Source organism: Malus sylvestris, chromosome 10 (assembly GCF_916048215.2).
Source record: "Malus sylvestris chromosome 10, drMalSylv7.2, whole genome shotgun sequence".
Classification (NCBI taxonomy): domain Eukaryota; kingdom Viridiplantae; phylum Streptophyta; class Magnoliopsida; order Rosales; family Rosaceae; genus Malus; species Malus sylvestris.
Genome location: NC_062269.1, coordinates 1232324 through 1254845, shown reverse-complemented (window position 1 = coordinate 1254845; position 22522 = coordinate 1232324). Strand labels below are relative to the sequence as shown.

The 22522-nt window shown below is 34.9% G+C and overlaps 2 protein-coding genes across 2 annotated transcripts; one reads left to right on the top strand and one right to left on the bottom strand.

The window, feature by feature from the left end:
• Window positions 1-129: 129 nt before the first annotated feature.
• On the bottom strand, window positions 130-4017 carry LOC126586802 (uncharacterized). The gene is made up of 4 exons (XM_050251745.1): window positions 3712-4017; window positions 3527-3625; window positions 2132-2233; window positions 130-1966 (listed from the first exon to the last, which is right to left on the bottom strand). Exons 1-4 carry the CDS (start codon window positions 4015-4017, stop codon window positions 1886-1888), a joined length of 588 nt encoding a protein of 195 aa, XP_050107702.1. The 3' UTR covers window positions 130-1885.
• A 13237-nt stretch (window positions 4018-17254) lies between these two features.
• Window positions 17255-19675, top strand: LOC126586663 (bidirectional sugar transporter SWEET1-like). The gene is made up of 6 exons (XM_050251587.1): window positions 17255-17492; window positions 17617-17653; window positions 17973-18068; window positions 18490-18769; window positions 18876-18995; window positions 19331-19675. The coding sequence occupies exons 1-6, from the start codon at window positions 17459-17461 to the stop codon at window positions 19493-19495; spliced, it is 732 nt and encodes a 243-aa protein (XP_050107544.1). The 5' UTR covers window positions 17255-17458; the 3' UTR covers window positions 19496-19675.
• Window positions 19676-22522: the final 2847 nt, after the last annotated feature.

Genomic DNA, 22522 nt, shown 5'->3' with positions numbered 1-22522 from the left:
AATACCTTTTTTCTTTCCTCTAAAATCTCTTTTGAAGATCCATTGCCGTGTTCATGTTCAAAGTGGATACATGCTGCCACTCCAGTTTTATTCAATGCCTAAAACATCCAAGATTTGACTCCTCTGGTTTGACGGTGGAGCCTGAGCCAATTCTTTGCTATCTGGTCGTTTGAACAAAGGTATTTTGAACTGCGGTAACTGGGGCGGGAGATATCCCCATGTCGTATGCCACTGCTCTGCCAGAGAGCAAACGGTTTACCTAGAAGAGGTACCATACGCACGTTATGTGCCACTGGGGATAAATGAACTGTGAGCTGGTGTCTTTTGAAAGCCTTCGCTTGTCATGTCAATCCTCGTCTGTTCAGCTTTCCCCCATCTATCAAAGGCAGCATATATGTTTGACAGAAGCACATAGTGTGAATTATCGCCTGATCCAACGTTTGAATCGAGGGTGCTAATATCCTTTACTACCTGTTCGGTCATCTCCATATCCATATAAATCCGGCAAGCCCCAAGCATAGCGCCCCAAACCATGTCGTTGCGCATATTGTGTACATGTCTACAAGTGCATTCAGAACAATCTGATAAAGCTTTATACTTCTGTGGCCTAACATTGTATGCATATCCTTGCCAAGGTCCAACAGCTCAGACTGAGCACAGGCAGATAAAACGCTGACAAAAGTAAATTCGTCTGGCTTAAAGCCTTCAGCTTGCATTTTTTCCAAATGCTTCCCTGGACTTGAAAACTTGCCCGCATTTCGCATACATGTCAACCAGTGACGTGCCAACCAAGACATCAGAATTCATTCCAGACTTGATAGACTCAGCGTGCAATTCCTTCCCATGATTTATACACGGAATAGAAGCACGGGCCTCGACGAATTCGGGTGTGCACGAGAAGCGCCTCCGCGGATGATCCTTGAGAGAGGTGATTCCTTATAATGTAAGACCAATTTGTAGGATTTGGTTTTTTGCTTTGTTGTGCAGAAATCATGGATTTGTTTGGGGTACTTTGGATTTGAGGGGATTTGGTTTTGGTTGTTTTAAGGAGGGTGGTGGGGATTTTCATGTGAGATTTGTGGCACGGTTTGTGATTCGAAGTTTGTTTCCACTTTGCCACTGGAATTAGAATGAAGTGGCTGAAAAATACAAGGGATACGCAATTTGGAGGGAGATTGGCTTCCGGTCGAACGGGATATTTTTTTTGTAACAAATTTTTTTTAATACAAGTGAACAAGAATAAATTGGTATCAAACTCATCATTTACGAAATTCGAATTTAATACTCGTCATTTACGAGATTTGAACTAAAGACCTCTAAATTACAAGTGAAGAAATATCACTACTTGCAATTAGAATGAAGTGAGTCAACAATTTTTGGTCCGTTTCTTACTCATTTGTTTTCTATCCCTTGAAACTTGAAAATTGCTCACTCAAGCATGACCCTTAAGGCAATCTGAATTGCATTTCTAATACTCTTGATCAATTTTTTCCTCTTAGAACAAAAAAACCTGCAAGAGCTTAAGGAGTAAGGCAGTGCAGATATGCATTTGCTGCACTATGGTGTGAGATCCCCACTGATTCCCTCGTCTTACAAGAGTTAACCAACTAACGTTATTGTTTATTAAAAAAATAAGGAGTAGCTATCTTTTGCATAAGGCACTTGCCCCACACGTGCCTGGAGAGAGGATAATGCCTCTAGTATCCCAGTGTGGGGCTCACCACAACACTCAATTACAAATTTAGTGGATAGTCCAATCCACGTGGCAAGCCTCTAGTCGTACGATTCCAACAATGATTCCAATAACCCTAAATTTTTTATGGAGTAAAATTTTAAAAAAAAAAAATTATCCAAATAAGTGTAAATTTTTTCTTTTCTTTCCTTCCTATAAATCTTTTCCTATCCATGACACACCTAGACCTAGATTGTCCACCTGGACTCCAAATCGAGTTGTGTTGGCCGACACCTGAAGGGTGACGAAGTCATAAAGTGTATTGGTGTGAAAAATGTGAATAAATTTAAACCTAAAAGTACCTAAATATAAGAGTGCGCTTGTGAGCGGGAATGAATCTATTTCACAAGTGATGTCAGAGTATAAGTAAAATATAGTAAAGTAGGATGTGAATTATACCATCAAAGGTAGCCATCTATACTGAGATTTGCCAAAAATCCTCGTCGATATGAAAGTACAGCTGCTAAAACCAAGAGGGGCGAAAAATAAGGGTAAGTGGCCCTGAAAATAAAGCTTTATAAAAACCTTTTTGAAAACATAATAACCTCTCGCTGTAAAACAAGTATAGTTTCCAAAATATACATACTACGTATAGTAAAGAAATACCTATCGTAGCTTGCAAAATCTCAATAATTCAATACGGCACAATAATTCGTAAATAAGTGCATGACGATTGTTATCGTATAATCTTGCATAAGCAAACATATCATAATCGAATGCTCATTGACACATGCTGACACACGAGTCCATGCAAAGATATTCTGATATGAACATAACTATGTGTAACTATAATATACAGTCTAGTACTACAATCATGTGAAAACTGGCACTAATGCGCGGTCACATATAAGTCTGGGTTGCCTATTGTAACCTGTATAACAGGACCGACACCTACTTGGATCCAAGGCGAGCGTGCGTTGTGATGTAAACATACACGTGAACGACTGACCCTGGCCCGGGCGAGTATTAACATTGGTGCAACAAATGATGAGCAGATAACATAAATATAGCCATGTCACAATGATTCGATAATTCACATCGACATAGTAGTAATAAATAAAATATTAACCATGGTCGTAATTAAAATTCCATAAAGTATGCATACATGTGCATCCCTTAGGATTTATGATAATTTTGTAATTTTCTGTTATTTCGCAAATTCTTATAAACATTAGTCTAATCTTGGCATGCGTATGAAATTCTTTTTCAAATGTATAAATGGAAACTAATAATCGCACTTAAGCATAATATTGGGACCCATTAGTAAAACTCAATTAAAATGCTTGAATTTAGAGAAACAGACGGCGAATTCGCAATCAGCTCGTCAAAATACTCTAAGGAAGGTCCTGGGTAATTTTCGTAAGGCAACGAAAAGTCAACGATCAACCCTAAGAAGTCAACCAAGACGCCCTGGTGATCAACTATGTTACAACTTTAAAACTTCACTAAATGGATGTTAAAAACGGACTTAGGTCGTCGAAATTAACCTAGAAAAGTTTTTGAGAAATTTTGAAAACGACAACATAAGTTCCAAAGAATATTCCCAATCCAATCAGAAATGGGTCGGGCCGGCTAGTTCGGATCCTGGGTCAACGGCCCAATGGTTTGGGCAGGGCTTGGGCTTGGGCCACATTTTTTTATTTTTTTTATTTTCTTCTTCTTCTTCCCCGGCAGTTGCAGTGGGAAGAAAAATGGCCGGTATAAACACCCAGCTCCGACCGACTAAACACAACGCTAAACCTAGCCCTACAATATATCAAATCGAAGCTCAAAGAACAAAGAACCAAAATATACCTTTGGTTTCCTCGACCGTGGCCGGAGTTGGCCGAAAAACGGCTCGAAAGCCGTCGGCTTTCTCGCCGGAAACTGGGCAATTTCCCCCAACGTTGATTCCTGAGCCAAACGTCACCAAAACATTTCAAAACTACCCTAATCGTACTCTAAAACGTGATCCAAGAAGGTTTAAAGAGTTTGTTCACCTTTGCTGGGAACTGCGAGAACTCGCCAGGGAAAATTCTTGAACAGTGGCGACGACACTGCTGGGAGAGAGAGAAGAAAGAATGTGGCAGTCCAAGCTCGGGTCTTCGTCTATAATACGTGGTATGACGCTGGTCGCAGGGAGTCGCGAGTGGTGGTGGTGCTCGCCGACGGCGAGGGTGGTATGGTCGTTTTTCTGCACTTGCAGAGAAGGAGGGAGAGAGAGATGAGGGAGTTTGAGTGAGGGGGTGAGGTGGCAACATTTGAGAGGAGGTCCGGAAGAGTAGCGGTAGAGAGAGAAGGGACATGTGGCGTGAATTTGGTGGAGAGCTTGTGTGGGTGTGGGTCCCACGGACCTGAATTTTTTTTTTTAAATAATTAAAATATGGACTTCGAAAAATATTAGAATAATAAAATATCCAAAAAATTCAAATTTCATTAAACACCATTAAGTTTTGTAGTTCAATAAAATCTTCATCGTAATTTCAAATTTGATTTCGATTGTGTCTACGCGTATGTATCGTCGAACGCTACAAGAATTTTTCGTACATCTCACTATATGCTAATCAACGAAAGTCAACACCCTCGCCTCTAGGGGTATTTTTGTCCATTCACTTATTTAAAATTAATAATATCGTAGAATTTAGAGACGGATTGTCACAATCCATGTTTTTCATTTCACACAAAAAATCCAAAAATATTATAAGAATCAACTGTGACTCTGTGAGTTATAAACTAGTTGAAACGAGTTACTTGCATGTTGACCTATATTAACTTGTTGTTTAATTTTTTATCAAGGTCCTTAGATTTTAATAAACATCATTAATTATTTCAATAATAAAATATTTTTTATTTCTAAATATATTCAATGAGTGTTAAAAACGTTATATTTGGTATATTTATAATTATGGCTAAATTTTTTATTATATATTTTTATTTTTTTGGTTTGTACCCATTTTTAATTTGCAACCTTCTTTTAATTTTGTACCAATTTTAGGTCAGCTCGTTCTTTTTAATCGTTGTACTAAAAAAAAATTGTACCAATTTTCTTTTTAATTTGTATCCATATATTAATTTCTATTTGTGCCCATATTTTTTAAACTTTTATTTGTATTTGTACCCATATTTTTTAATTTATTTGTACCCATTTTTAATTTTGCTAAATGTACCCATACTAATTATATGTATTTATTTTATATTTTAAAATCTATTAATAGTTATTTTTCAAAATATGTTAATAATTATGTGGGTACATTATTTTTTGCTATAATTTTTGTGAAGAAGAATATTACTCTAAAATTAATTTTTAAGTATTTATTATATTTTAAAAATATTATTTAAATTTGTTTAAATTTCATAATTTGTGGGACATTAAATGAATAAATGCATGAGTTAAATATCTTAAATGATGCTAAGGACCTCGATCAAATTATTTAAACAAACAAGGTTTTATTCTAAAAATTAGGTTGATAAGAGACCAGAACCAAAATGACCCAATATCAAATGACAGAATTTAACATGGTATGTGAGAAGTAAAATAAGTGTGAAAAAGACCACCATAATAAAACTATTAGAGACCAATAAAAGGCAAGTTTTGACTTGAAGAAGATTGATGATAAACTACGTACGTAACTTCCATGGCTAAGGTTGTATTCTAACACAAATTTATGTACGTAATACTACGTTGTTTATCAAGCAAATCCAATAATTCTATTCATTTCAGTACTGCGTGAATTCGTGAAATTAGCCAACTCCAAACAAATGAAGAATTTGCTTCCCTTACGAGAGTTAAAATATAAAGAAACAAATAATTGTGTGTGTGTATAGAACTACTTATTAATAGAATTTTTTCTGTCAATTAAAAGAGAGTGACTATATAGTCTTATATCATATAAAAAAAATGATGAGTAATAATGTAATTTCACATATCCAAACTTTACTGATTTTTATTTAAAGCCTCACTTACAGGTGATGTTGGATATATCTAATATTTAAAAAACTGAAAAGAAAAAAAACAAAAATATCTCATTCCCACTCCCAAACCCACGTTCTCTCTCTCTCTCTCTCTCTCTCTCTCTCTCTCTCTCTCTCTCTCTCTCTCTCTGCTTTCCATTTAAAAAAATAATAAAAAAGTGTTCATACACACAAAATGTGTAGCATATGCTAGTATTTATGAAGTGAAGGGAAAAAAAAGTTTAGGTTTTAGCATATGCCAGCATTTCCATGCTATAAACTAGAGATGGGCAAAATACTCATGGGCAAGGCGGTCTTTGAGATTTCAGAGATCCTGTGCGAAATTCATGAAAGAGTTCATTCTTATAAGACATCTTAAAACAAATTGAACAATGTATTGATGCTAAAAAGTAATATCAAAATAAACTTTAAAACTCACTGACCATTTATTTCTAAAAATTATTAAATGTACAGAAAGCTACAAAGTAACCATAATACTAATCACTAACAAGAAGTTCAACCTAAAGAAACCAAATAAACAAAACTTAAAAAAAAATCTAACACTGAAGTTTCACTTAAAGATGACTCTTTGTGCATTCTTTGTTGCAAAATCATCAATTAAACCTTCATAGTCAATTTTGTCTAAAAACTCACTTTCAATCGATATCAAAGCAAGTCCATTTAAACCTTTATAGTCAATTTTGACGCTTCAAGTAGCCAAATGGATATTTTCTAGTAGGTGTCATCTTTTATATTTCAAACAAGATCACAATAAAATTATAGTTAGCATGAACAATGAAACCTGATAGTCCGCAATACGTGTGATCTATTGATTTTTTGTGACTGTTTTCCTCTTGATTTTGCTCTAAAAAGTACAGAAGAAAAAAATTATTATATATGAGAAATACCCAAATTTTCAAATTCCATGTCAATATACTTAATTATTAAATATCATACTATAATCGAAGTTTACATCATTTTGATCAGTTGAAAAGTCTTCATGATTCAGTTTCTCTTCAATCTCATGAATTTATAAATTAAGGTTTAATAATTTGTGAGAAAGAGAACAATGAGAAGAGAGAAGTAAAGTAGACTGGACATTAGCGGCGGGGGAATCTGACGTCTGGAACTGTGATGTGAAAGAAGAAAAGTGGGGAGCTGCGGGATTTGGCGTGATAGAAAGAAAAGTACGAAGCATCGGCAATGATGGGAATCAGCCACCAGATTTATATATATATATATATATATATTTTTTTTTTTCTTGATTTGATTAGTATTTTTATATATTATTTTATATATATTATTATATTCAGTACAAAATTATTTTAGGGGGCAGGTATCTGATGCCTTTTGGCCTCATCAGATATATATATATATATATTTTGATTCGATTAATATTTTTATATATCATTTTCGTATAATATTATTTTATTTAATAAAAAATTATTTTTGAGGGCTCTCAGAATTTTGGAATCCTGTGCAATAGAACCGATCACACCCCGTAAAAGCGGACTCTAGTGTCTGTATAGAGAACGTTGCCATCAATCGAAGTTGTAATCTTTGAATTAAAAAACACATAACCTCAACTGAGATACTTCCGTTTTCACTTGGAAAATCCAATGCAAGTGATGTGATTGTTCAGTTTGGAAATATCATTGTTGTAAGGCTACTGTCAATTGGTTCCAGCAGGTGGATATATATGCACGTGTATAATTAATTTAAGGGTTAGTCTGAGTTTACTATCTTAAAGTTTATTGGTCTTCAACATTTGGTATATGAAGTTTTTTTATATCCCAGAGTGGTATATAAAGTTATAATTTTGAGACACTTTCATACGTTCGTTAAGGTTGCTATTAAATTTGCCGTTAACTTATGATGTAGCATTCGCGTGGACAATGAATGAGCGTCACATAGATATTAAAAAAATAAAAAACTAAATTAATAAAATAACAAAAACTAAAAAAAATTTAAAAAAAAATAAAAAATTTGGGTGTTTCTCCCTTCCCCCCCCCCCCCCTCTCTCCTTTGCACCCACCCTTGCGGCCTCACCCTCACCAAATCACTCCCGCAAGATCCCCACTCTCCCTTCCCACTTTGACCTTCTTTTCTCACCAATGGAGGAAGAAGACCAACAAAAAGCTGTAGATATTTAAGTTTTGCGGTGACACCAGGGTCGTCTCTGAGATTTCGGGACCCTGTGCGAAATTCATAAAAGGGGTCATTCTTATAAGACATTTTAAAACAAATTGAACAATGTATTGATGCTAAAAAGTAATATTGAAATAAACTTTAAAAGTCACTAACCATTTATTTCTAAAAATTATTAAATGTACAAAAAGCTACAAAGTAACCATAGTACTAATAACTAACAATAAGTTCAACCTAAAGAAACCAAATAAACAAAACTTAAAAAAGTCTAGCACTGAAGTTTTACTTAAAGATGGCTCTTCGTGCATTCTTTGCTGCAAAATCATCAATTAAACCTTCATAGTCAATTTTGTCTAAAAAATCACTTTCAATTGATATCAAAGCAAGTCCATTTAAACCTTCATAGTCAATTTTGACGCTTCAAGTAGCCAGATGAATATTTTCTAGTAGGTGTCATCTTTTATATTTCAAACAAGATCACAATAAAATTATAGTTAGTATGAACAATGAAACCTGATAGTCCACAATACATGTGAGTCTAGTGATTTTTTGTGATTGTTCTCCTCTTGATTGTGCCTGAAAACTACAAAAGGAAAAAATTATTATAAATGAGAAATACCCAAATCTTCAAACTCCAAATCAATATACTTAAATTAGTAAATATCTTACTTTAATCGAAGTTTACATCATTATGATCAGTTGAATTGTCTTTATGATTCAAAAGTTTTTCTTCAATTTCATGAACTTATAAATTAAGGTTTAATAATTTGTGAGAAAAAGAACAATGAGAAGAGAGAAGTAAAGTAGGGAGGCAGATTGTCTGCCCTCCTGTTATGGTGTCCTTCTTATCCTCTCATATTTATGCTGTCACGGTTAAACTACGTCAACATTTTATATTTCTATTGATTTTTTTCTTATTATCTCTATTAAAAAATTAATATAAAATGTTGACGTGGTTTATTTGGTGCGATGGCAAGTGCCTTCGCCCATGAGCGGTAGGTATCGGGTTCGAGACTTGGGAGCAGCCTCTCCATAAATGGGGGTAAGGCTAGCCGACATTCACCTCTCCCAGACCCTGCGTAAAGCGGGAGCCTTGTGCACTGGGTACGACCTTATCTCTATTAAAAAATTAATATAAAATGTTGACGTGATTTAATCGTGATCACACAAATATGAGGAGATGGGAATGACACTATAACGGGAGGGCATACAATCTGCCTCTGTAAAGTAGAATGAACACTGGCGGCGGGGGATTCTGATGTCTGGAACTATGATGTGAAAGAAGAAAAATGGGAAGCAGTGATGTGATTTGGCATGAGAGAAGGAAAAGTAGAAAGCTGCGGCAGTGATGAGAATCAACCATCAGATACATATATTTCTTGATTTGATTAGTATTTTTATATATTATTTTTATACAATATTATTTTATATATTATTATATTCAGTAAAAATTTATTTTTGAGGGCAGTATCTGATGCCTTTTGGCCCCATCAGATATATATTTGATTTGATTAATATTTTTATATATCATTTTCATATAATATTATTTTATATATTATTATTTTCAATAAAAAACTATTTTTGGGGGCTCTCAAAATTTTGGAACCCTGTGCAATGGAACCGAGACCAAATCTTCTGCATCCAAAAAATGGGTGTGGCATCTCTGTGACCACAATAAATATCTAACACGTACTCAATATTTTAACTTTTTTTAATTTTATTGTCATAAATGTAATATGTGTCAAATACTTATTAAAGTCACAGAGAGACCATATCCATTTTGGATGCAGAAGATTTGATCTCACCGGTCACACCCCTTAAAAGCCGGCTCTGCTAAGTATCATTCATTTCGTGTAAGTTGGGCACTTTATCATGTGGCATTAAATAATAAATGGAGCTGTGGAAAAATTAGAAGACCTAAAATTTGAATTCAAGATAACTGTTGGAGGAGAGTTGGCTATCCCACTCTCCCCACTTCTTGCCGGCAGCTTCTCTTTGATAGGGAGAGAACTACTAATAAACACAACACTAAGATGAAAAATACCAAAAAGAAATAAATAAATTATCAACTTTCCCAACAGTAAGTAGTTGTAACTTGCTTATTTTGATCTTGAAAAATTATATAAGACTGTTGCAGCTAGTTCATTCACTTAAGGGTGCGTTTGGTACGTGGGACGGGACGGGACGGAACGGGACGAGGCGTTCCGTCCCGCGTTTGGTGCGCCAAAAATGGGTGGAACGGGCTGTTCCACGGGATAGATTTTGAGTGTTTTTGCGTTCCACCTCCCCCCTGGAACGGGTTTGTTCCACGTTTGTGGAACGCAATGTTTTACCATTTTAAGACAAATATACCCCATGTCTTTTTCAAAAATTACACCTTCGTTCCGTCCCGTCCCGTCCCGTCCCGTTCCGTTCCGTTCCGTCTGCGTACCAAACGCACCCTTATTTCACATTACCCATTCCAAAATTTTGGAATTTTTAGTCTGTTTGGATTCGAAAATTTCAGAAGTTTCAGCAGTATCAGAACATTTCGAAAATTAACAATTTCATCTTTTTGTTCAAGAAAATATATCATTTTTTTCCTCACGTCAATCTTTAGACAACAAAATGACGCCTCTACAGCTCAACATCCACATAAATACTCTCATCTTCTTCATCTCAAATTTAGTTTATACAGCCGGAATTGTATAAAATCACTTTCAACTTCTTCATCTCAAATTTAATTTATATAGACAGAATTGTATAAAATTAAAAAGAAAAATTTAGTAATTTAGCAGAGAGAAGTTAGAAAACCTTGGTGGGCAAAGGGTTAAATTTGAAGAAAGTTGGGTTTTCATCATAAAATCAATTGGTAATATGGGAAACTAGCCCAAATATTGATATGCACATGCCAGATCCCTCCTCTCATTAATGTATGATTCATTCTCACACGCTCTCTCGTGTGTGATAGATTTTCAAATCTAACAGGTGAATAATACTTCTAGTTCCAATCTAATTCCTTATCGTGTTGGATATCTTCTATTGAGGAGAACGTTCTTATCAGCTATTATATTTGAAGCAAAGACGTCTGCACATAAACTAATTTCTACGTTGAGCAACTGGAGAAGACAAAATGGTGTTGTATATGACATGTTCATATCTTACAAGTATACGTACACTCCAGCATTTACTAGCTTATTGGAGAAAAGGCAGAAGGCAATTATTCTTTGGTTTTCAATTAGTACAGCATTTTGTATTTTGTGTATTAGATCTTTAATTGAGATCATGTTCATTTTCACTATCATTTATCAGAAAGTATATGAAGTTGCTGATTAGTCAGTCGGTGAAATTTTCTTAGAAAACCACGAGTCGACAAAAAACTGTTTCGTCTGAAAGAAAAATGCCATGATGTTTCACTGGAATATTATATCTATAAAAAGATAGCATGAGTTAGCAAGATGTATGGGAAATGGAGAGCGAAGCAAGACTTATCTTGTGATTTGTTTATTCTGAAGTATATACATATACACTGTTCTAAAAAAATCGGCGTTGGTTATTGCTTCGATTAATTCTTAAACGTTTAAAAATTAAGAAATTGTACCTAGACTAAGGATGGGCAAAACACCCACGGTTATGGGTAACCGTAGTTATCCGCCTATTTAAAATTCGCAGTTACGGTCATGGGTAACCGTTTATCTAAACGGTTATGGATTATGGATATAAACGTTTACTAGTGAAATTTAAAAAATGATTGTGGGTATTATCCGCGGTTATAAATTGATATCCGTTTAACTGTTTATTTTAATATATGAAATTAAAAAAAAAAAAACTAAAACCTTAAATTGTTGACGCTCTCACCCAGACTCCCGCCGCTCATCTCTCTCCTCGCTGCCCTTCCTCTCGTCTCCGCCGCTCATCTCTCTCTGCGGCTGATCATATTGGGATTTTCTATAGTCTTTGCTAGCAAATTAAGCTAGACAATATATATACATTTTTCATCCTATTTTCTAAACATTCTGTCTTTTTCTTTTGGCTGAGTTGGTATCTTTGTTATATAATTTGAGGTGAATAATTATTTAGACTACATGAACTTATCTGAGGACTCTGTTCATTATCAAACAATATATATATATATATATATATATATATATATATATATATGTGTGTGTGTGTGTGTATGTGTGTGTGTGCGCGCGCGCGCACGGAATCAGCAAATTCGTTTAAGTTATTATTTTTCTTCCCGACCACTAGATAACGACTTGTTGATTTGTTAAATATATCTATAACGGTGTTTAATGTTAGAAAAAGAAAAATTATGAAATTTTTTTTTTTAAAATTTTCAAGTTGTTAAAAAAATATGTAGATGGGTGAAAAATGGATAAAAAAGGGATAAACGGGTAAACGGTTACAATTAAGTAAATACGCGGTTATGAGTATGGTTAACTGTTTATAAACGGTTATGGGTATGAGTATAATCGTTTAGACAATTACCCAACAGGTAAACGGTTATGATGGTATGAGTATAAATGGTTATGGGTAAATAACCCGTCCGCCATAACCGTTGCCCATCCTTACCTAGACCTGCTTAGGCACCAGTCTAAACCTGCCTAAGCTCCTGCCTATCCCGCCTAGATCCACCTAGGGCGACTCTATCTTACTTAGACATAAATTAGATAACTTGCATTTTGAATTTTATTTTTTTCTTAAATTGTAAGATACTTGTTGCATACTTGGATGAACACTCATTGTATGTTTGGTCCCATGTTTTCAATATGTTATAATATTTTATAGTCTATAAGTCATTTTATTTTGCAATTTATGTATCTCAATACAATTATGTATTTTTAAGTATAAATGAACATTTATTTATTTGTTATATAATTAAAATTAAAAAAAACAAACCCGCCTAGACCCCCTTAGATGTCTAGGCACTAGGCTCCTGCTAGCCGCCAGATTAGGATCTAGTGCCTTTTAGAACCTTGTACATATATATATAAATTAGATAGTCGATGTGTCACCAAGATATTGAAGAATGATACAATTGAAATGAAGAAAACTTTGTCGACGCTATAAAGAAATTTGACGAGATAGTTATAGATTAAGACTCGGATTGCATGTGCCATTGCAAACCATCCTTTCTCCTACCTGTGATGACGAAGAAAACCCAATTATACAATCGACAAATGGAGAGTTGATATTTTGTTGAACTGGAAATAGTTTAGTGGATAAGCTGAATAAGCTATCATTTATTGCTAGAACTGATCCAATATTTTTTAATTCAACCCAGAAATACCATAACAAGAATAACCCAACAACTTTACGTTGTATGTGGGATTTTTTTCTCTCGAGTCTACTCATGCAGGTAGATGAAGTTAAAGCTAAAGGCCAAAAGAAATCCGTGTTCCTTTTTTTTTTATTGAACAGACGATATTATCTACACTAAAAGAGTGAGAGAGCAGACTAAGTTTCATAATGAATTAGCAATAATGTGGTTCAAATTTATCTTTATCGATAATCGAACCTAAGATCTCTCACTTATAAATGAAAATGAATAACATTAAATCGTAGCTAGTGTTCCTTAGGATAAAAAAAAGGTTACTTTTTGGTTGATTTACTACATAGAGTAAAAAAAATCAATTGAATGAGAAAACAAAATCAAGCATATGTGGTTTGATCATCATAAAATCACGTTTCACGTGTAGCAAAACAAGATTGAGTTTATAAGCAGGCAGAATTTCGATAGAACAAAAGAGTTTGTGAACAGTGGTGAAGTCAGGAATTGTCAAGCGGAGGGGTAAAATTTAAACAATTTAAGGTCCCTAAAAAATGTGGACATCCATTCGAGGCCTAAGTCTAGGGTTTGCATGAAGATTATGTGAACTACCCGGAATATTTGTAAGATTATGTGAACTACCCGAAATATTTGTAAGATTATGTGAACTACCAGGAATATTTGTAGGACAATTTGCACTAAACCAAAATATTCGAAGTAGGAATTGGACATAACCTGACCTAGGCGGACTAGGCGAATTTGAAAAAAAAAAACTATATATTGTACAAATAAGTGTTTATTTATTATATACATATAATATCTAAGAACATTGACTATAAAACATATAATATATAAAAAGATTGACAAATTTTTTTATTACTTTGTTGCATTTGATAGTAGGAGATAAAAATTCAAATGATTACAAGTTCGTAATACTTTACAAAATATTTTTTAAAGTTAGTATGAAGTTAGTATGAATTTAGAGTAAATTTGAAAGTAAATAATAGTGTCTAAAAAGTGGCTAAAAAATATTGAAAAAGTACGTAAATTAATGAAACAATAATTAAAAAACAAAACAAATCTCAATATAATCAGCACATTAAATAGCTTGCTATGTGGCCCAAACTGATTGGACACATTAAATAGCTTGCTATGTGTTGTAATGTATTACGAACTAGTTGAAAAAGATGTAACTATGAAAGTCATGAATAACTATTTAAGGATTCTGCAATATATATAACTAGTTATCCTTCCATAACTAAACAATTATATAACTATTTAAATCTATCTCGTCTGCCAAGTCCAGGATTACAACCCCGCAAATGTTATACATTCTTCCAAAGACATAAATCCAGAATTTATAGAAACCAGTTTGCAGATCTAATCCCATGAGATCTGTTCATGTTGAAAGGTTAACATATTGAACTATTTATTCCCTGAGAATCGAGAGGGCAAGTGAACAACTAGAGGTAGGACAAAAGTTGAATTTGCATTTATAACAGGTTTACAACAAGGGCCGGCATTAAACCCCTTTTGAGTTTTAGCATATTGATGAACCGTCACATTCCATCATATTCGTGCATGCATGATTTGATGATGAAATTATTTTAGAATTGGGATTAAATTTAAGTTAGAATTGTAAAAGGAAACATTAGAGGCTAAGGATTTGAGTGAACTAAATGTAAATTTAGTAATTCTAAGAATAAGATTTCCGATCCTTTACAATGTTCAACCATACAACTGACTTTCGTTGATAAGTTAAATCTTTAATGATTCAATTTCAGCATACTGATAGGTGCGATCAATGTACAATCCCTTTTGAAAATTCTTATTGTAGCAAGTAGAAATATGAATAACTTTCGACTTTTCTAAATAAAAAAATGACCTATACGGTATTGTCTGTACCTTGTTCCCTGGTTGTCCTGTGTCCGAAACAGCCTTTCCACCAAAGAATGCCCAAAATCAAGAAAATGAGGAATAATGCTGAAACAACTCCACTCACAATGAATTTCTCCTTTTGCTATCATCAGGCGGCTCGAAATCTAGAATAAGTGACAAGGACAGTGACAATAAGAGAACAATAAATTTCTACAATAAATCCAGGATTTCAACCCCGCAAACGTTATACATTCTTCCAAAGATATAACTATGAAAGTCATGAATATATGGATTACGGGACCATATACGGGAAATTAAAGAGACAATTTTCAAAGAGTAACATCAAACACCTTCTGTGCATTGGTTTTTTTGAATAACAAGAGAAAGAAGCATATCAATTAGAGATGATACAAAGGGATTAGGGGGATTAGGATAAAGTTTTCATGTAAAAATTCGAATAGCAAACAACAATAAAGGAGAAAACAATTATAATATACCTGACTTGAAAATTAAATGGCATTCAATTTATTGTGTTTTAGTCCTTTGATAGACAGAGAAGGTTGCGTATCGCCAAACCACGAAGGAAAAACACGATCATAAAATTGTACATGGAGAATAGGTCTCCTGAAGAAATCTACACGTATAAAACACATCTAATTTGTATAGAAAGCTAAAGGTGATTAAGCCTTCCTTAAAAATAGATTGATAAGAAATTCAAATTCAAAAATTGTTATCAAGAAATCGGGGAGAAAGATGAAGGAAATTACTAAACAATGAATTTGAATGCTAATAAAAATTTAAAACATGGGAAATATATGGAGAACGTGCAAAAGCTATAGGGGGTAAAATAATAATAACAATGCAAAAAATCAACCTAATCAGAAAAATTGATGACATGGAATCTTAGTCATTGGAGCTAAGCCAAAAGTAACTAAAATTTAGACCAATCCTAATGTTGGGTTATAAAATTGAACATATATCAAGTTTCCCCTTGATTTTTTAATCACAGATTGGGCACGTATCCATCTGCGATTGGTGAGCAGCAGGAGCTGCTGTTGATTTGTTCAGCAGCCAAGTTCTGTCCTAAGAAAAGTAGATGGAAGAAAGGATGACACCAAAAACTATTAAAGTACCAAGTGACTTGTATTTAAATATATTTGTTCATGCATTCGAAGTTTTGTGTTTGAATCTCTTCTCTGTATGATTTTAATGTAACTTATCTTATCGTTTTGTAGAAAAAAAAAAGAAAAAAAAAACTATTCCATTTAATCTTATTCAATTCTCATTCTGATGCACAAAATTAAAAACTAAATAGTTATTAAATTTGAAAATATTTTTAAAATGATTGAAACTATTTTTGGTGAAATTGATCTTTAGTTTCAAAAACACTTTACGTGCTTCATGCAAGAAGATGTTTAGTTAATGGAGGTTCTCATGAAAACCTAACAAATGTATAAAGGTGTTTCACAATTTTCACTTTAAGTATGATATTGAGATGAAAAAATTAAATAAAAACTCAATGTATGAAAGTTTGAAAATCGCAATATTTCATGATAGTAAAATGAAAATTTACTAAAGAAGAAAATATTTGGTATTTCTAATCATTTCGTGTAGAAGCAGCAAAACCCTACAGAGTACGGTTATCAATTGTGAGAGACAGTTTTCACAAGTTACAGCTTTCACCGTTTAACCGTTGGTACGTGCACTGATATCAAGTTATCAGATTTCTGATGCACAGTATAAGAAGTAGAGACAGACACGCCATACCCAGTATAAGAAGTAGAGACAGAAGAAGTAGAGACAGACACGCCATACCCAAATCAGAATACATTTCTTCATTTTTACTGCAACAGAAACCACTAAGTATATTGAAAGAGTGGTTATTAGGGCTACTATAGGTTCTAAGGTTTATCTTACTTTGTCATTTTGTAAGTAGTTTTTTTTCTCATTGATTTAAGGAAATTGGTGTAAGTCTTTTTGTTGTTGTCATCTCCTTGATTTAAGGAGATTAGTGTATGGTCTCCAGATTCCTTGGAGACTGGGGGTTTCAAGGGGCTTTCCTGCATGTCTTCGTGCACTGCAAGTGCACCGAATCCTTCTCCTTAAATATCTCTTCCTCCTCTTTTGTAACCTTATGATTTTACTTTGGATTTAACTTGGCTGCTGAAAGAATGAGCAGCCAAAAAGAATCAGCATGCTGAAAGAATGAGCAGCCAAAAAGAATCAGCAGCCAAGAAAGAACTACACTTAAAAGTCAATAAAGTCACAATTTATTATTCTGTTTCTGTATATTGTTCCTTTAAAACCCCAACCGCTTCTTGCACTCCTCTCAAAAACCCCATTTCCTCCTTTGTGAAGAAACATCTTGCTCTTTCCTCCATCATCTTCTCTCTCTCTCTCTCTCGCTGGCCCTTTTTCCTATTCAGTTTAGTTTCGGGTTCTCTGGGGATTGTCCTCAACTCAGTTCTCTATTTTTCTTTCTTTCGTTTCAAGATTCGGTTGAAGTGGATCAAAACACAATGCATGTTTTCAAGGTTTTGTTCGGAGTCTTAGGTGAGTTTCTGAATTTTTCCTCTCTGGTTTTCGGATTATTTTCTCAATTGGATTCTTTCTTACCAATTTCCTTTGAGATTTGTGCGTTTGTGTTTGTTAATGCTCTGCTTCTTCGTTTTTACAGGAAATGGCACCGCTTTCTTCCTCTTCTTGTCACCCACGTAAGCCCTCTCTCTCTCTCTCGCATTCTTTCATTTGGGTTCTAAAGGTGATGCCTTTTTGCCTAAATTTTCATTTTGTTCAATGAGTTATGATATTTTGATTCTCTGTACATTCTGCGTTGTTCAAAAAGCAACAATCTCTCTCCCTCTCTCTCTCTCTTGCTTTTTGTGGCTAAAGATCTTGTCTTTTGTGTCATAAATTGGATTTGTTATATGGGTTTATGTATATCTGTTGGATAATAAAAAAGGTTGAATCTTTACAGGGTTTCTTCAATTTTCTGTGGAATTTACAGAGTAATTTTGGTTTTAAATTGTGTAGAATTACATTTAAGAGGATCATAAGGAAGAAATGCACAGAGCAGTTCTCAGGCATTCCCTACGTGATGACTATGCTCAACTGCCTCCTCTACACTTGGTATGCTGCTTTGCTTCTCACTCCTTCAACTGCTCTCTCTCTCTCTCTTTCTCTCTCTCTCTCTCTCTCTCTCTCTCTGTTAGATTTCTTGTTGCCTTAATCACAATGGTTTTTATAACTAAAAGTTGGATTATTTAGCAGTTTTACCTCTGTTTCTGCTATTACTGTTTTATTTAATCACAACGCATTTCATCACAAAAATTGGCAATTTTGGTTGAAAAATGGTTTGGATTTGTGTGTAAAATATATGATTCTTGATATTTGGGTCGGAGTAAGCTGTACTATTGTCGTCTGTGTATTACATGTTATACCAAGTTTTGTGTGTAACATAACAGTTTGTGCAACTAGTTAATTCTGTGTAATTAATTAATAACTTGGATTAATTTAATTAATGTATTATGTATGATTTGCATTATATTAGGTATGGGCTGCCATTTGTATCCGCAAACAACTTTCTGGTGTCAACAGTCAATGGGACTGGTGCAGCCATGGAACTGATATATGTGTTGGTCTTCATCATTTTCGCCCCCAAAAGGGAGAAAGCCAAAATTCTTGGTCTCTTCACTGCTGTGCTTGCTCTGTTCTCTGCTGTGGCATTGGTCTCTCTTTTTGCCCTCCACGACAAGACCCGGAAGCTTTTCTGTGGCCTCGCTGCTACCGTCTTCGCGATCATCATGTTCAGCTCTCCTTTGTCGATTATGGTAAGTTTACTTGTATTCACTCATAACATTCATTCAATTTTCATGGTTCGGTTAAGTATGTGGAATTGTCTGGGGTTAGTTATGTGTTAATTTGTGTGTAATGCAGAGCACAGTGGTGAGAACTAAGAGTGTTGAGTTTATGCCATTTTTCTTGTCACTTTTCTCCTTCTTGTGTGGAACTTCATGGTTTATCTATGGCCTGCTTGGCCGTGATCCATTTGTTGCTGTAAGTATCTACCTCTTTGAATTTATTTTTGTCTTTTAACCATATATATGAACTTTTCTATTTAAATTTTCTGGGCATTTTTCCTCGCTAACGCTTTAATTGACTAAAACACAAATTAAGATGTGATTCAATTCAAATTGAAAACTAGAGCTTGTTAACCCGATAATAACTTAGGTGTGACAAGACGTGCATATTTTTATGACTATCTTCCTTCTCGCATTATCTATCACTCGATAAAAGAGATATAGACATACAATATGATATTCATCCGGTTGAACCTAAACTTTTGCGTTAATAGAGCTTTCGTCTTATGAATGATCTGATGTGTGGTGCAGATTCCAAATGGGTGTGGGAGTGGCTTAGGGGCACTGCAGCTGATCCTGTACTTCATCTACCGTGACAACAAGGGCAAGGGCAGTGGCACCACGAAGCCCAATGGTGCTGCAACTACTGCTGACGAATCAATTACCATTAATGGCGCCCAAGATGGGCATGTCTAAGAACCCGTCTGCTTCCTACGATGGGTTATTGCCACGTGGCAGTGGCATCTCCAAACTTCCATTTTCCAGTTCTTGTTGTTCTAGTGTTGTACTTGTAGTAGCTTAAATTTCCAGCTAATGATGTTTTAATGACAATGTCACTCTGATTAGATGTCCTGATTGAATCAATCATATTACTTAGTTGATTTCTATATTGTTCACAGGTTTAATGTGTCTTTTCTCATGTCAAGTAGGCGGAAGCCGGGATCTTACAAGTCCCAATTGTATGGATACCAACTAAAATTACTTAGCCTCTCCATTAAGACAAACCTTTGTGTACGGGTGCCTTATATGTCGCAGCCACGGTCATGGATCTCTTATAATTATGATGCTGCATAAGGCAGCTGTACTCAAGATCTTCTCTTTTAATGGAGAATGTTGCGATCAATGATTAAGGGTCCATATATATAGCTAGCGAAACTCTTGAACATTTGATAATGAACGGTGAGATTGCCGTGCAGTTTTCTTCATTGTCCAAAACTGGAAAGAGAATGAGAGTGAGAGTGACCTTCGTAATACCAGAATCTTGGTCGTTGTGGAAAATATAAATGTCTTGGTCTTTGTTGGTTGGCAGGGCCTGTCTGTAGGCCTGTCTGTGGGCGACACTTTGACTAAAGCAGATGTAACACGTGTTGTTTGAGGAAAATATAAATATCGTACGTACATAAGTAGCTGAGTTCACATCAGACTAGAATTCTTTCTTCTTCTCTTTCCATTCTCTTCTCTTTCCATTCTCTTCTTTTACATTCTTTATTTTGTCTTTCTGTTTCTATAAAAAATTAATATATGATGTTAACGTAGTTTAACCATGATTGTTCAAATAGAAGAAGAGAAAAGGGAAGGAAAAAAAAGAGAGTAGGGAATTCTACTTCGTCCATATTATGGAAAGATTTTTCAGTGTGACCGTCACAAGACGGTACACCATGTGTCTCTATGTAAATAGTTGAATATGTGTGTTAAAAGGTTAATAGCTTAAAAATTAAAAAATTTCACCACTTACATAAAAACACATGGTGTATCATTCGTGTTTCCGTTACAACTAAAAATTTTCCCACATTATGGGCGCTTGACCATGCATGCAGTTGTTTCATGGTCCAAACTCCAAAGTGTCCATGTGAACAATGAGCCTAATAAGACAAACAGACATCACTGTCCTTTTATTTTTATTTTTTCTCAACAGTTAGTTCCTTCATACTTTTAGGATGTGTTTGTTTGGCCTAATTGTCTTTTACTGCATTAGACTAGACTAATTATTAGTGTAGTCTTCTGTTTGTTTCAAACTGAGACTATGTTTAATGAGATTAAAGACTAGTTTGGTATTGTTGTGCTTTGAAAAACAAAATGTTTCTGTTGTGCTGTGATAATAAACAGATGTAAAATAAAGCAGTAGAGTGTTTGGTAAATTTTTTTGTAAAATTGCTTTTGAAAAAAAAAAGCAGTATGATAGTGTTTGGTAAACTTTTATGTAAAACAATTGTGACTATGTGAAATAACCAAACAATGTATAATACTATATATGCCATTAATTTAATTTTCTTAACAAATATAGGTGAATTACTAAATATACTTTATTTTTAAAATAAAAATATTTATAAACTTTATTTTAAATATTTATAATTAAGAAATTAAAATTAAAATTAAAATTTAATGCCTAAAAATTAATAAATCTCTCTCTCTCTCTCTCTCTCTCTCTCTCTCTCTCTCTCTCTCTCTCTCTCTCTCTCTCTCTCTCTCTCTCTCTTTCTGCTTCTTCATTTCCAAGGTGCTGCTCCTTTTGTTCATCCGTCATCACCTTCCTGAACAACCCTCCATTGTCACATCTCGCCCGAGTCCACCATATCCTGAGCCCGTTCCACCACCGTAGCACAATATTGTCCGCTTTGGGCTTACCATTCCCTCACGGTTTTGTTTTTGGGATTGTGCTACGGTGGTGGAACGGGCCCGGGATGTGGTGGACTCGGGCCGGGATGTGACAAATGGTATCAGAGCCTAACCCTGGTCGTGGTGTGCCGACGAGGACGTCGGGCCCCTAAAGGGGGTGGATTGTAACATCCCACATCGCCCAGGGGAGTGATCTTTAAATGTATATTCCCATCCCTACCTAGCACGAGGCCTTTTGGGAGCTCATTGGCTTCGAGTTCCGTAGGAACTCCGAAGTTAAGCAAGAAGGGGGCCAGACCACTCCCAGGATGGGTGACCCACTGGGAAATTGCTCGTGAGTTCCCAAAAACAAAACCGTGAGGGAATGGTAAGCCCAAAGCGGACAATATTGTGCTACGGTGGTGGAACGGGCTAGGGATGTGGTGGACTCGGGCCGGGATGTGACATCCATTTTCATTTCCAATCTCATCATCTTCTTTCGGGTTCTACAAATTCTGGTGGAATATTTGTTGTTGTTGCTGCCACTCCCCCATCAACCTTCCCAATCAATTTGCTGAGTTGCTTTTTCTTCAACTCGCTTTTCCTCTTGGGCTAGTGGTATGTGGACTCGAGGAGCGAAAGGGAAAAGAGAGAGAGAGCTTCGGTAGGATTTCTCGAGACTTTGCGGGAACGCTTTTCTGGAGAAACACATAAGGTTGCGAGAGAAAGGTAGAAGAGGAGGGCATGACTAATGATAGAAAGAAAGAAGGTTGGATTGGAAAATAGAAAAGTTCATTTAATTTTTACTGTTCATCTGTGTTTTACCAAAATAAGCTGTTTTGTTGAAGCTGTTATTTCCAGCTTCTGCTTTTCAGCTTTTTTTTTTCATCCATAACTTAAAAAAAAAAAAAAACTGATTTAAAATGTTTACCAAATATTTAAAATGCTCCAACTTTTTTTCATACTCACTTTTTTTTTTTTTTTTTTTTTTTTTTTAAGTTAAGCTAAGCCAAACCAAGGCTAAATGGGACTCGCCCACACTAACTCCTTCACAAAAAGTTCTTAGCCACCCCCCCCCCCCAAAAAAACCCACAGTATTGCTAAGACCTTCCCTTCATCTCCTTCGCA